The following is a 15,316-nucleotide window of genomic DNA, read 5'->3' on the forward strand; positions in this document are numbered from 1 at the left end:
GTAATCCCCACAGATTCTCACAGTGTTGTCAGGTTTTAAAACATGCACTATGGGAGTTGCCCATTCTGAGAATTTGACTGGTTCCATAATGTCCTCTTTGAAAAGACGGTCAATCTCTGCCTCTGGCCTTCTGACCTTGGTTTATAATACCTTGGTATGTCCACCTTGTCTATATAGATTTTAGCTGGGGGCCTTTCAGTGTTCCAAGTTTCTCCTTGAACACATTCCCATGTTTTGTCAACACATCGTACAATGTCCACTGTTGACCTTCATCAATCTGATTTAATGTTCCCCAGTCTAACTTCAGTTCTTTTATCTAGGCCTGACCTAGCAGTTTTGGTCCGGTGCCTGATACGGCCACTACAGGTAGCTGTGGCACTGTGTCTCTGTGCTTTACACTTACATTAGCTGCACCTAATGTGTCTAGCCTCTCACCTGTGTACGGTTTCAGATGCAGAGAAGAAGTCTTTAAGTCTGGAACTGTCCCACAACTCTGAGTAAGTACTCTGACCTGTTCATTGTGGTTACACTGCACCTTGTATCCACTTGCTTAGCTTGTGCACACTTCCCCGGAATGTCTCTTGCTTCATAGCAAGTCATATTAGCAATGTCCACACATTATCTCTGGATTTCTTTTACATCCTTGTTGGCAGTCTACATTGCTTGAGCAAGGACCAATGCTTTATCAAAAGTAAGTCCAGTCTCTGATAATAACTTCAGTTGGATCCGGTCATTATTTGTGCCGCAGACTAGCCTATCTCTCAGCATTTCCATCAGATTGTCTCCATAATTGTAATCTTGTGCCAGTTTACGCAACACAGCTACATAGTCCACAACACTCTCGTCCCCATTTCTGTTCCTTGAAATAAACCTTTGCACGATCTCACTCGGCTTCGGGTTGAAATGTGCTTTAAGCAACTAGCTCCTTAAAAGTGTTTATCTCCTGGCTTCCAAAGACTAATCAGATTTCTCATAAGACTGTAGCAGGTTTGGCTTCCCACTGAACTCAACAGAATGGCTGTTTTCTTGTCATCATTTCTATTTCGTTTGCCTCGAAAAATGGCCAAGTACGTCACAGTATTCCACCCAAGATTGAGTCTGATGATCAAAGGGAGATCCCAATCCTACAGTGACAGCCATATCTCTGTTAGCAACTACACTACATGACCAAAAGTATGTAATTTAATAATTACAATATGTTTTCATTAATTTAATTAACTTACTCTATTTTATGAGAATTTGTAAGATTCTGATTTGCATAAAATAGACAGAGACCAGTCTTATCAAAATTAGATAATAGTATTTATTCTCGGAGCGCCCTGCCAAGAAACCACGAACAACAGTTTATATACAAAATATGACGTCATAGGTTATAAAATGTCCTTCCTCCTATCGACAAGGGCAGAACAGGTTCAGAAGTTTATTCCAACCCCCTCGCTCGCTCACTCCAGACACACACTTATCAAGATTAATTTCTGAAATCTCACCTTCATCTATCACTATTCAGAAGACAGCTCCAGATAATGGAAAACCTAGGAAAACACTCTCTGCCTTATCTAAACATCCCAGAGCTAAGTTGAGTCGGTTCAACCATAGGTTAACGATCCTTTCTACAATTCCAGTCCTCCCCAACCTAGCTGGAATGGTATTTATTTTATTTAATTACCCCCTGTTTCATGCTCCACAATCCCTTCCTTATGAATTCATATTATTAATCAGATATAATAAAACAGAGTATAAGTTTCATTAGTTATAGTTCTATTTAAAATGTAGATATTGTTTAGTCATTATTCATAAAATTCCTAACAACACCTGCTCGTCGAACATTTCATTCCAAAATCATGGGCATTAATATGGAGTTGGTCCACCCTTGGCTGTTATAACAGCCTCCACTCTTCCTGGAAGGCTTTCCATTAGATGTTGGAACATTGCTGCTGGACCTTTCTTCCAACAAGGCATAAGTGAGGTTGGGCACTGATGTTGGGGGATTAGGCCTGAATCGCAATCGGCGCTCCAATTCATCCCAAAGGTGCTCGATGGGGTTGAGGTCAGGGGTCTGTGCAGGCCAGTCAAGTTCTTCCACACCGATCTCAACAAACCATTTATGTGATTTGGTTTGAAGAAGAATCTTTAACCTGACAAAGTAACGTTAGGATATATCAGTTATCCCATGAGAGCTTTTGTGCCCAAAAATATTTTTTCCTATATATAGTTGACCACTCATACTGTGTGTGTTTGTGTGTGTGTGTGTGTGTGTGTGTGTGTGTGTGTGTTGTCTATGTGTCTGTGCCTATGTTTGTGTTGCTTCACAGTCCCCGCTGTTCCATAAGGTGTTTTTTTTTACCTGTTTTTTAAATCTTGCATCAGTTACTTGCTGTGGAATAGAGTTCCATATAGTCATGGCTCTATTTGGTACTGTGCACCTCCCATAGTCTGTTCTGGACATGGGGACTGTGAAGAGACCTCTTGTGGTGTCTGAGCTGTGTGCCAGTAGTTGAGACAGACAGCTCGGTGCATTGAACATGTCAATACCTCTCATAAATTTAAGTAGTGATGAAGTCAATCTCTCCTCCACTTTGAGCCAGAAGAGATTGACATGCATATTATTAATATTAGCTCTCTGTGTACATCCAGGGCCAGCCGTGCTGCCCTGTTCTGAGCCAATTGCAATTTTCCTAAGTCCTTTTTTGTGGCACCTGACCACACGACTGAACAGTCGTTAAGGTGCGATTAAACTAGGGCCTGTAGGACCTGCCTTGTTGATAGTGTTGTTAAGAAAGCAGAGCATTGCTTTATTATAGACAGATTTCTCCCCATCTTAGCTACTACTGTATCAATATGTTCTGACCATGACAGTTTACAATCTAGGGTTACTCCAAGCAGTTTAGTCATCTTAACTTGCTCAATTTCCACATTATTTATTACAAGATTTAGTTGAGGTTTAGGGTTTAGTGAATGGTTTTCCCCAAATACAATGCTTTTAGTTTTTGAAATATTTGGGCTAATTTATTCATTGCCATCCACTCTGAAACTGCAGCTCTTTGTTATGTGTTGCAGTCATTTCAGTCAGTCGCTGTAGTGGCTGACGTTTACAGTGTTGAGTCATCCGCATACATAGGCACTCTGGATTTACTCAAAGTCAGTGGCATGTCGAATTCCTGATTTTACCTGGATTATGTTTGAGAGGCTTCCATTGACGAATAACCTCTGTGTTTTGTTAGACAAGTAACTGTTTATCCACATTGTAGCAGGGGGTGTAAAGCCATAACACATACTGTACGTTTTTCCTGCAGCAGACAATGATTGGAAATGTCAAAAGCTGCACTGAAGTCTAACAAGACGGCCCCCACAATAATTTTTATCAATTTCTCTCAGCCAATCATCAGTCATTTTTGTAAGTGCTGTGCTTGTTGAATATCCTTCCCTATAAGCGTGCTGAAAGTCTGTTGTCAATTTGTTTACTCTGAAATAGCATTGTATCTGGTCAAACACTCTTTTTTTAGGTTTTAAGGGTTGGTAACAAGCTGATTAATCTGCTATTTGAGCCAGTAAAGGGAGCTTTACTATTCTTGGGTAGCGGAATGTCTTTAGCCTCCCTCCAAGCCTGAGGACACACACTTTCTAGTAGGCTTAAATTTAAGATGTGGCAAATAGGAGTGGCAATATCGTCTGCTATTATCCTCAGTAATTTCCCATCCAGATTGTCAGAATCCGGTGGCTTGTCATTGTTGAAAGACAATAAAAATTGTTTCACCGCTTCCACACTGACGGAATTCAAAAGTACAATTCCTGTCTTTCAAAATTTGGTCTGATATACTTGCATGTGTACAGTCATGGCCAAAGGTTTTGAGAATGACACAAATATTAATTTCCACAAAGTTTGCTGCTTCAGTGTCTTTAAATATTTTTGTCAGATGTTACTATGGAATACTGAAGTATAATTACAAGCATTTCATAAGTGTCAAAGGCTTTTATTGACAATTACATGAAGTTGATGCAAACAGTCAATATTTGCAGTGGTTGACCCTTCTTTTTCAAGACCTCTGCAATCCACCCTGGCATGCTGTCAATTAACTTCTGGGTCACATCCTGATTGATGGCAGCCCATTCTTGCATAATCAATGCTTGGAGTTTGTTAGAATTTGTGGGTTTTTATTTGTCCACCCGCCTCTTGAGGATTGCCCACAAGTTCTCAATGGGATTAAGGTCTGGGGAGTTTCCTGGTCATGGACCCAAATATCTATGTTAGGTTCCCCGAGCAAACTTAGTTACTGGCAGCACTTTTGCCTTATGGCAAGGTGCTCCATCATGCTGGAAAAGGCATTATTTGTCAGCAAACTGTTCCTGGATGGTTGGGAGAAGTTGCTCTCGGAGGATGTGTTGGTACCATTCTTTATTCATGGCTGTGTTCTTAAGCAAAATTGTGAGTGAGCCCCCTCCCTTGGCTGAGAAGCAACCCCACACATGAATGGTCTCAGGATGCTTTACTGTTGGCATGGCCAGGACTGATGGTAGCGCTCACCTTGTCTTCTCCGGACAAGCTTTTTTTCGGATGCCCCAAACAATCGGAAAGAGGATTCATCAGAGAAAATGACTTTACCCCAGTCCTCAGCAGTCCAATCCATGTACCTTTTGCAGAATATCAGTCTGTCCCTGATGTTTTTCCTGGAGAGAAGTGGCTTCTTTGCTGCCTTTCTTGACACCAGGCCATCCTCCAAAAGTCTTCACTTCACTGTGCGTGCAGATGTACTCACACCTGCATGCTGCTATTCCTGAGCAAGCTCTGTACTGGTGGTGCCCCGATCCCGCAGCTGAATCAACTTTAGGAGACGGTCCTGGCGCTTGCTGGACTTTCTTGGGTGCCCTGAAGCCTTCTTCACAACATTTGAACCACTCTTGAAGTTCTTGATGATCCGATAAATTATTGATTTAGGTGCAATCTTACTGGCAGCAATATCCTTGCATGTGAAGCCCTTTTTATGCAAAGCAATGATGACGGCACGTGTTTCCTTGCAGGTAACCATGGTTGACAGAGGAAGAACAATGATTCCAGGTATCACCCTCCTTTTGAAGCTTCCAGTCTGTTATTCGAACTCAATCAGCATGACATTGTGATCTCCAGCCTTGTCCTCGTCAACACTCACACCTGTGTTAACGAGAGAATCACTGACATGATGTCAGCTGGTCCTTTTGTGGCAGGGCTGAAATGCAGTGGAAATGTTTTTGGGGGATTCAGTTCATTTGCATGGCAAAGAGGGACTTTGCAATTAATTGCAATTCATCTGATCACTCTTCATAACATTCTGGAGTATATGCAAATTGCCATCATACAAACTGTGGAAGCAGACTTTGTGGAAATTAATATTTGTGTCATTCTCAAAACTTTTAGCCACGACTGTAGTGTCAGCGTTTGCTGCTGGCATGTCATCTCTAAGTTTGCTTATCTTGCAAATAAAAAAGTAATTAAAGTAGTTGGAAATATGGGCTTTGTGATGAATAAGCCATCTGATTCAATGAATGGAGCCGAGTTTGCTTTTTTCCCCCAAAAATGTAATGTAAGGTGCCCCAAAGCTTTTTACTATCATTCTTTATATAACTGATCTTTGTTTCATAGTATAGTCTCTTTTTATTGTTATTTAGTTTAGTCACACAATTTCTTAATTTGCAGTACGTTTGCCATCAGTTGGAAGGTCAGACGTATTTGCCATACCTTTTGCCTCATCCCTCTCAACCATACAATTTTTCAATTCCTCATCAATCCAAGGGGATTTAACAGTTTCTACAGTCATTTTCTTAATGGGTGTGTGCTTATTAGTAACTGGAATAAGCTATTTCACAAATGTGTCAAGTGCAGCTTCTGGTTGCTCCTCATTACACGCCACAGACCAGCAAATATGAATCACAAAAAAAAAACATATGAATCAACACAAAACGTCTTGTATGACCTCTTATACACTATATTAGGCCCAGCCTTTGGAACTGGTTTTCCATGATATGGCTATTATACTGTGATCACTACATCCTATGGATTTGGATACTGCTTTAAAGCACATTTCTGCAGCATTAGTAAAGATGTGATCAATACATGTTGATGATTTAATTGCTGTGCTGTTTGTAACTACCCTGGTAGGTTGTGTAACAATGTGCACTGGGAGTCAGGAAGCAAGTTCAGGGAGTGAGTGTTTTAATAAAATAAACGTAACATAATCCAAAACAAGAAACACTAACAGAACACAGCCATGAAACGGAAACAGAGACAATAACGCCTGGGGAAGGAATCAAAGGGAGTGACATATATAGGGAAGGTAATCAGAGAAGTGATGGAGTCCAGGTCAGGGACAGATTTTTGGAGAAGTACAGATCAGGGTTGGGTTACAAAAAAATATCCGAAACATTCAACATCCCACAGAGCACAATTAAATCCATTATTAACAAATGGAAAGAATATGGCACCAAAACAAACCTGCCAAGAGAGGGCAGCCCACCAAAACTCACGGACCAGGCAAGGAGGGCATTAATCAGAGAGGCAACGAAGAGACCAAAGATTACCCTGAAGGAGCTGCAAAGCTCCACAGCGGAGATTGGAGCTTCTGTCCATAGAACCACTTTAAGCCGTACACTCCACAGAGCTGGGCTTTACGGAAGAGTGTTCAGAAAAAAGCTATTGCTTAAAGAAAAAAAATAAGAAAACTCATTTGGTGTTCACCAAAAGGCATGTGGGAGACTCCCCAAACATATGCAAGAAGGTACTCTGGTCAGATGAGTCTAAAATTGAGCTTTTTGGCCATCAAGGAAAATGCTATGTCTGGTGCAAACCCAACACTTCTCATCACCCCGAGAACATCATACCCACAGTGAAGCATGGTGGTGACAGCATCATGTTGTGGGGATGTTTTTCATCGGCAGGGACTGGGAAACTGGTCAGAACTGAAGGAATGATGGATGGCACTAAATACAGGGAAATTCTTGAGGGAAACCTGCTTCAGTCTTCCAGAGATTTGAGACTGGGACGGAGGTTCACCTTCCAGCAGGACAATGACCCTAAGCATACTGCTAAAGCAACACTCGAGTGGTTTAAGGGGAAACATTTAAATGTTTTGGAATGGCCTGATCAAAGCCCAGACCTCAATCCAATTGAAAATCTGTGGTATGACTTAAAGATTGTTCTACACCAGCGGAACCCATCCAACTTCACGGAGCTGGAGAAGTTTTGCCTTGAAGAATGGGCAAAAATCCCAGTGGCTAGATGTGCCAAGCTTATAGAGACATACCTCAAGAGACGTGCAGCTGTAATTGCTGCAAAAGGTGGCTCTACAAAGTATTGACTTTGGAGGGGTGAATAGTTATGCACACTCGTTTTCATTTTTTTGTCATATTTAAAACTAAAGAAAATGTACGCCTACCACGCTGCACTTTGGTCTTCATTTAACGACAGACTGTCCAGAATGTCTCCTGTCTCGACAAACCCCCCACAAAAATCTATATTAATTCCAGGTTGTAAGGCAATAAAAAAGGAAAAATGCAAAGGGGGATGAATACTTTCGCAAGCCACTGTAGTCCTCCGCAAGCAAGCAATTGCTACATTGAAAGTCAGCGTGTACCACGTTGTCCCGGAACAAAGCAAAGTAAACACCGCCCTTGCAGTGCTGGAAACTTTCAATAGTGGTCTCCATTTGAGACCCGCCGAACCAACTAGGAGGCTAGCTGGGCTTTCGTGCCTCTCCCCCTATGCAGAATCTAGTAGTATCCTGGGACAGACTGCAGCGCTCACAGCAATTTAGCCCAACAGAGCCACAGGTGGCAACTGCAGAGAAGTACCTGGGTGTATGAGATTTTACTGCAGAAGAGTTAATGGGGTGGTGATTTACTGTAGGTGTAGGGTTAGTTGGATTATAGTGGTGAATGCAAAAGGAAATAAGAGAAGTAAAGTGTGTGGCGTACAGCAGATGCACCACCAGGGGGAGACTCATCGAGGCCTGGTAACAGATGGAGTATACATCATGAGGCGATGGCTCCATCTGCTGGACGTGCCAGGTCTCGACGTATCTCCAGCCAACTGGGGCTGATTGGGAGCTGGTGATGAATCAAGGGCGGATTTCTCACCAGCTGTGCAAGGCCCATAAAGCTGCCAGAAGGGCAGCACACAGGAGGAATGGGGGAAGAAAGGACACCCATGGTATGGGTGACGGTTGCAGAGGTAAGAAGAGGGAGTTCAGTTTTGTGCCCGACAGAATCCCAGAGAGGGTCTCATTGGGGAAACCCATCCTTTTCTTTTTGATCTATTATTTAAATAAACACCCTTGAAACTGAGCTAATCCTTCTTTGTCCGTGTCTGATATTGGTAAATGTCTTGACCAAACCCCCTGGTCTGCCAGAGGGTTGAATAATGAGAATAAGGAGAAGTGGGCTTATTTTGTTAATTGTGTTTCTATGGAACAGAAGGAGCGACTCAAGAAGATGTCGGACTGGAATGTGTTGTGTGTGGAACTTCCAAACAGGGCACCTATCATGGGTGTTATCTCTGGGGTGGTGCTAGAAGTAAATGCAAAGGATATATGTGAAGAATTGGATCAAGTGGTTGGTGAAGAACGACTCATCCGCATGCTAGATGGAGTGCGAAAGACCACTCCATCCATTCTATTGTTTTTTTTTATGAAGAGTCTCTCCCTTCTCACGTGTATTTGGATTATATGAGATTCCCTGTGAGAGCCTTTGTGCCCAAACCCATGCAGTGTGATAAATGATTTGATCATGTGTCAAGTGTATGTAGAAGGGAGGAGTATTATATGCCAGCTAAGTTTAAATGCTGCAATTGTGTTGGTGAACATCCACCCAAATTTCTGAAGTGTCCTGCTAGGGTGAAGGAGATGGAGGAGGCAAGAATAAGGGCTGTCCAGAATGTCTCCTGTCTCGACTATTGACAAGTGTGTAGTTGAAGAAGTAATGATAGTAAGAGTAAAGACACAAGATGATGTCCAATGTAAAATGTCAGGATCCCTCTGTTGACATGTTAAGAAGGTGGCCTTTGTAGCGTTTATTACTTTGGTTATCAATGGATTTGGCCGGTGTAGGCCGTCATTGTTAATAATAATTTGTTCTTAACTGACTTGCCTAGTTAAATAAAATATATATATATTTAAATAGCAACTGCACAATGCAAGCGGAGAGGAAATTTGAAAAAACAGGCATTATTTTTCTACAGAGGCATTCCAAGGAATCCTGTCGATGAATGCTCCATCCTCACAGGCACCTGAGCCTTGGTAGGGAAGTGATTTCAGTGGTGTAAAGTACTTAAGTAAAAAATACTTTAAAGTACTACTTAAGTCATTTTTGGGGTATCTGTACTTTACTCAACTATTTATATTTTTGCAAACTTTTATTTTTACTACATTCTGAAAAAAAAAGTACTTTTTACTCCATACATTTTCCCTGACACCCAAAAGTAATTGTTACATTTGGACAGGACAATGGTCCAATTCACACACTTATCAAGAGAACATCCATGGTCATCCCTACTGCCTCTGATCTGACGGACTCACTAAACACAAATGCTTCATTTGTAAATATGTCTCAGTGTTGGAGTGTGCCCCGGGTTATCCGTCATACTTTTTTTATTTTTATTGTGCCGTCTGGTTTGCTGAATATAAGGAATTTGAAATGGTTTATACATTTACTTTTGATACCTAAGTAGATTTAAAACCAAATACTTTTAGACTTTTACTCAAGTAGTATTTTACTGTGTGACATTCACTTTTGCTTGAGTCATTTTCTATTAAGGCATCTTTACTTTTACTCAAGTATGACAATATTAAGTACTTTTTCCACTACTGTGTGATTTGAATGTGACTGTAGGATTGGGGATATATACTTTTTGTTTTGTTTCAATATCCCATACAGTAGGTGGCGGCAATACATCAAAAGGTGAAGTCTGCCATAAAACGTAAAAGAAGAAGAACCCAGTCCAGAAGAAGAGCTCAGCCTACCCGGCGATTTCCAGTCTCCCCTGATCGCGCATTGTTGATTCATCTGGCGAAGGACAGTTGCCTTTTTCCCTTTGTACTTCGACAGACACTGATATTATGATCCAGATGTATCCACAGTAAGCGAGGAAGAGGGTGGAGGAGGATCTAACTGGATGTATTGTTGTGTGGGTAAGCATGCAAAGCGACACGTTAGTTAAGTATAGTATAGCGTACAAGCAGAGCTAACGCTAGATAGCTAAGGGTTTTGTTGTTAGCATAGCTAGTTCTAGCTAGAGCTAATTGATTCGCAGTTAGCTAGTGTGCTGACGTCGGCGATAAATAACGTTAGCTAGTACCGCTGCTAGTCAGGTTTTGTGGTGTAGCTAAGTTAGCTAACTTAAAACAAAATGGACCTGGGTACAGTATGACCTAACAGAACGTAACAAGCTGGCTAGCTAGCTATCAAATTGAATGTTAGTATTGGCTCCGTCAAATGTGGCTAGCATAACTAGAGCTGTGATGGGGATGCTCTTCTATCCCCTAGGTTGAGCTGACTACCTCTGCAGTGGAAGTCAAAGATGTGCAATGGAATGTTAGAGTCCACGTCAAAAGCCCTTGGGCTGCCCACCTCAGCAGACAAGCAGTCAATTTCTGTGTTGCTCTTCCTGACTGTGCTATCCACTGGACAAGGGTCAGGTAAGAGATCACTCATCTTCAGCAAAAGGCTCTCTCACACAGCTTCATTCCTCCTTTCTGTACACTACAGCTGCTTTTACCCTGCTAAGATTCAGCTCCCCTCTTTAAGTCTAATAATGCCAGATGTACATTGCTCTTTATGGTCAATTGTAACATCGGAATTGGGTTTTTGGTATTTGAGCAAACAGCTGGCCCACATCTGCCACATGCAATATTAAGGTGTCAAGTCCCCACATTCTCTCCTTCCCATAACTGATTAGTAAAAAATGCTGGATGTGGATGGGGGCTTGAAGCTGTTGCTAGAGATCCTCTCTTGCCTTGTGCCAACTCTGCTCCCACTGTTTTCATGAATCATTGATATTATATAAGCATCAGAAATACCTTTTAACAACATTGTTTTAAAACCATCAAATAGAACATTAACATCAGAATGTTCTAGCATCAATTATATGCCCTTTTGTCCCTCAGGATGTGTGAGGCCCTTCATGGTGCAGAACAGCCTGGTCAACCTGACAGAGACCAACAGGGGTTCCTTCCCTGTGGGCACAGTGCTCCAGTACAGCTGTGACCCAGGCTACCTGGCTGATGGGCCCAGCATCCTCACCTGCACCCCTCTTAACCTCTGGACCTCAGACCCACCCCGCTGCATACAGAGTGACTGTGAGTGGTTCTCTCCACAATGTGGACACCACTATAACTCATTGTGATAAGTATAATTTCTCTCCAGTTGAAATCAAAATGAAGTTAATGCAGGATTATAACTATATCATTGATTGTGTTGTTTCTGACCAGCAGTGTGCCGGCCTCCGTCTGAACTCGAAAATGGAAGGTACATCTGCCACCCCTCTCCCTGCCACGGGCTAGGCCAGGGCACTGTGATTGAGTACTTCTGTGATGAAGGCTACATCCTGAGGGGAGACTACAAATACAAATATCTTACCTGTCAGGAAGGGGAGTGGGATGGCCCGATGCAGATTAGCTGTGTCAACCAAGGATGTGTGAGGCCATTCATGGTCCAGCATGGGTCAGTCAACCTGACAGAGACCAACAGAGGTTCCTTCCCTGTGGGCACGGTGCTCCAGTACAGCTGTGACCCAGGCTTCCTGGAGGACGGGCCCAACATCATCACCTGCACCCACCTGGGCTGCTGGTCCTCAGACCCACCCCGCTGCATACGCAGTGATGGTACTAATGGCTTTACTAAATACTCTGAATTCATTCCAAACACACTAACATATTTTTAAGTCTAAAATTTGGTTTGTTCGCTCACTGATAATGGTTCTCTTATTTTTTTTCCTTGTCGACAGTGTGTCTGCCTCCATTTGAACCAGAGAATGGGGGCTATACCTGCCACCCGTCCCCCTGCCATAGACTAAACCATCACACTGTGATCGAGTACTTCTGTGATGAAGGCTACATCCTGAAGGGAGACTATAAATACCTGACCTGTCAGGACGGAGAGTGGGACGGCTCCATGCAGATTAGCTGTCTCCTGGACCAAGGTTGGTGACCATATTGTGATTACACGGTCTTATTCTCCAGGGTTCAGTGTTAGGTAGCTTGAACTATTTGTTTTATTGTTGTATCAACCTGTAAGATGAAATTATACTATGCTACATTTTGACGCCTCATGCTTTTTAATGGACAGTGTTTGAGTGTGGTCTCACTGCCTGCTTCCCCTCTTACAGACAGAGACCCTACCCCTGTGTTTGGCATACCCACCCTATCCATTGTGGCCTCCACTGCCAGCTCTGTAGCCCTCGTCCTGCTGCTGGTGGTCCTGTTTGTCCTGCTGCTGGTGGTCCTGTTTGTCCTGCTGCAGCCTAAACTCAAGTCCTTCAACCACAGCCGGTGAGTGGCCTGAAACCACAAACGTGCTTATTCAGTATCAGCTGTGGTAGGCTAATCCTACTAAAGCTGTGTGTACTCCAGGGGTGTGCATGTCTCATAACTGTTCAAGCAGGCAGAAATAGTTGATATGATGCAAAACTTCTCACTCCGGCTGTATTCATATTTGCTTGAACAGAGAATAGCTCGGATACACATGAAAACATGATATGACCCTGGGGATCGATAGTCCATCGCTCAGAAATGTACAAATACGATAACTTTCTAAATGGGTGAGTCTTTCCTTTAAGAGTCTAAAGTAATGAGGTATTAACAGACTGCTCCACTCCTGTGCTCCCCCTCAGCCGTGAGCAGGGGGTGTCAGGCCAGCCCGTGTCCATCATGGTGGAGGGGGTACAGGTGGCCCTGCCCTCCTATGAGGAGGCGGTGTGTGGGGAAGGGGCTCTGAGTCTCAGCTCTGAGTCCCGAGTCCTGATAGTGCTGTCAGAGGGCCAGCAAGCTGCAGGGACGACAGAACCTCTCATTGCTCAAGCCAGGCCCTCCACCCTCCCCCAGCTCTCAGAGATGGCAGTGGTTCACCCAGTACCATCATCCTTCGCCTTTCCCTCCTCTCTCTCATCCTCCTCCCGCTGGTGCCTGGAGCAGGCTGCTGCTGCAGTGCCTTCACCCTCACTGCGGAGGGACTCCACATGCAGTGAGCAGCACAGTCTGCCCCTCAACTCTGAGATGGACTACTCTGATGGTGGGACGTTGATCTATGTCTCTCCAAACAGGCCTCTCTTCATGCATGTATTGGTTGATAATGCCCATATATGCATACAGTGTATTGATGTATCTTGTTTCGTCCTGCAGATATGCCTTTGTTAAAGGAGGCCTGAAGCATGCTGCAGACGCTGGGGTGTATGTTACGGAAACACCCAGAGTTGCTGACAGGGTTGCTGTTGACCTGCTGTGTTGAGCCAGAGGCCTGTCTGGAGCTCCCCACTGCAGCAGCTTCCAACGCAACAGACTATCCACCCACCCCCTCTTGGGGCACTAAGTGAGGCTGTGTCATTCTCAGCAGAATGTTACCTCTGTGCCCTCCTCTGGATGGGGGAAGAGGGATTTCACATGTACATACATGCGTAGCAATTTTATAGGACTTCTTACACTATGTCCAGTGTCTGACACATGCTCTTTTAACCATTGGCTTAGTGCAGAGACATAAAACTGAGAGAGCACCCAGTATGTTGAAGTTTTTTTTGAAAGGCTCAATATGCCTTTTGAAAATTCTGTACTTGTAATCTGTATGTATTTATTTTTCCCCCCATGATGGTTAATGCTGCAAACACATTTTGAGAACCATTGCCCCCATCACCAATTTGTACCATGTCAACCTGTTTTTACATGATCACTGCAGCACAACAGGCATGATGCATGATAAAGACAACTGCAACTTAGAATGAACCAGTAATTCTCACACATACACAGATTTTACAATACCTCTTAACATTTTCATGATAAGAACGTATGATTTTAACTTTTCATATTCTCATTGGGGTTCTTTATGGCACATCTATTTGATGTCACATCCTTTCTGATCATGGTTTTGAACTCAATGTTTTCCCCACGCACTTATTTGAAGATTTTGCTTAAGGCAAGTGTTCCCAAGGTTGAGGCACACCTTTTCTCAGCTCATTGACATTGGGCTTAGCATTCATATTCTCACTCATGTCAGTACACCCTTTCTCTAATGGCCTTAGATCTCCACTTCTATGCACAAACACCATCTGTATTGGGTTTCATTCCTGAAAAGGATTTTAAAATGAATGTACATTTTCAGTCGCCACAGCTTAGTGATGTAACAAATTGGAGCATAGTTGGTGTTTCTTGGACACCTAATACTTACTATTTATTTGTGGGTTGTTTTTGAAATAGTTTTAATTAAGTCTAGATAGGGAAACTTAATTGAGTATTTAATATATTCATGTTCAGAATGCTGTTGATCAGCCATGGTTCCTTTGACGCTTCCGCAATTCTTGGGAAATTATATGAAGACGGGTCTTTTAACTTTGCCACCTTGGTGGACTCATAAGGTCATAATGTGAGACTAAAGTTAATAGGGTTAACCATAATTAATGAAAAACAGGTCATTGTTATGTACAGAAGCTTAGTGTCATGTCTATTCAAATGGTTTCAGTTGCTTTGGATTTCCTTTGGGACTAAACAATGCAATTGGTGTGAAGATAGTTTATTTTACTCTGTATATACCCTGTGATAATTTTGATTAAATATAATTTGAGCTGTGCAACATTTTGTTCTTGTCAACCAATCCCAAACTCTTTCACTGAATAGTTTTATAGCCATGGTTAGTGTACTTTTTCAGCACCAGGTGGCATTGTGAATTACTTCATTCATAGTCTTGACTTCTAAAACCCACTTTTTGAAAATTAATTAGAAAATTAGGTTTGTAATTACAAGCATCACAATTGTTCATAAAACTGCCACAAGAACACTGGATTTTTGGCTACTCCATACTATCAGCAAAAGGAACAAATATGCTGCTTTTATGTTATACAGAAATGACTTGTCATTGTATTTGGTTAAAACCTTAATCTACATAATTTTTTTAGATTTACACACTAAGTATAACATACCTGGGCATTCCCTGTTGTGTCAAACTCTAGAGTCAACCATACTATCATGTATCTAGTTTCTTAGACACTGCATTCCACCTACAGTATACAGTTGCATTGGTAAAATTGTGCTGCACATCCCAAGCAAGCTATGTTGCCCTAAATGCCATACATTTGATGTCTTCTGTTGCATTT

At 42.5% G+C, this 15,316-nt stretch overlaps 1 protein-coding gene across 2 annotated transcripts; it reads left to right on the forward strand.

Moving 5' to 3' along the window:
* The first annotated feature begins 444 nt into the window (after window positions 1-444).
* On the forward strand, window positions 445-14,796 carry LOC115138480 (sushi domain-containing protein 6-like). 2 transcript variants are annotated; one of them, XM_029675352.2, is made up of 9 exons: window positions 445-497; window positions 9,898-10,151; window positions 10,507-10,658; window positions 11,127-11,318; window positions 11,451-11,843; window positions 11,966-12,160; window positions 12,347-12,509; window positions 12,851-13,248; window positions 13,359-14,796. In XM_029675352.2, exons 3-9 carry the CDS (start codon window positions 10,541-10,543, stop codon window positions 13,382-13,384), a joined length of 1,485 nt encoding a protein of 494 aa, XP_029531212.2. In that variant the 5' UTR covers window positions 445-497; window positions 9,898-10,151; window positions 10,507-10,540; the 3' UTR covers window positions 13,385-14,796. The 2 variants fall into 2 exon arrangements, with proteins under 2 accessions (XP_029531212.2, XP_029531214.2); XM_029675354.2 differs by having other exon boundaries at window positions 483-497; window positions 11,454-11,843.
* Window positions 14,797-15,316: the final 520 nt, after the last annotated feature.

The sequence above is a fragment of the Oncorhynchus nerka genome, linkage group LG12 (assembly GCF_034236695.1).
Source record: "Oncorhynchus nerka isolate Pitt River linkage group LG12, Oner_Uvic_2.0, whole genome shotgun sequence".
Lineage (NCBI taxonomy): Eukaryota > Metazoa > Chordata > Actinopteri > Salmoniformes > Salmonidae > Oncorhynchus > Oncorhynchus nerka.

Excerpts from the sequence above, each read along its gene's own strand:
- LOC115138480 (XM_029675352.2), top strand. The coding sequence starts at position 10,541 with ATGTGCAATGGAATGTTAGAGTCCACGTCAAAAGCCCTTGGGCTGCCC. Across the intron at positions 10,659-11,126 it reads ATCCACTGGACAAGGGTCAG|GATGTGTGAGGCCCTTCATG; the intron begins GTAAGAGATCAC and ends TTTGTCCCTCAG. Across the intron at positions 12,510-12,850 it reads AAGTCCTTCAACCACAGCCG|CCGTGAGCAGGGGGTGTCAG; the intron begins GTGAGTGGCCTG and ends GCTCCCCCTCAG.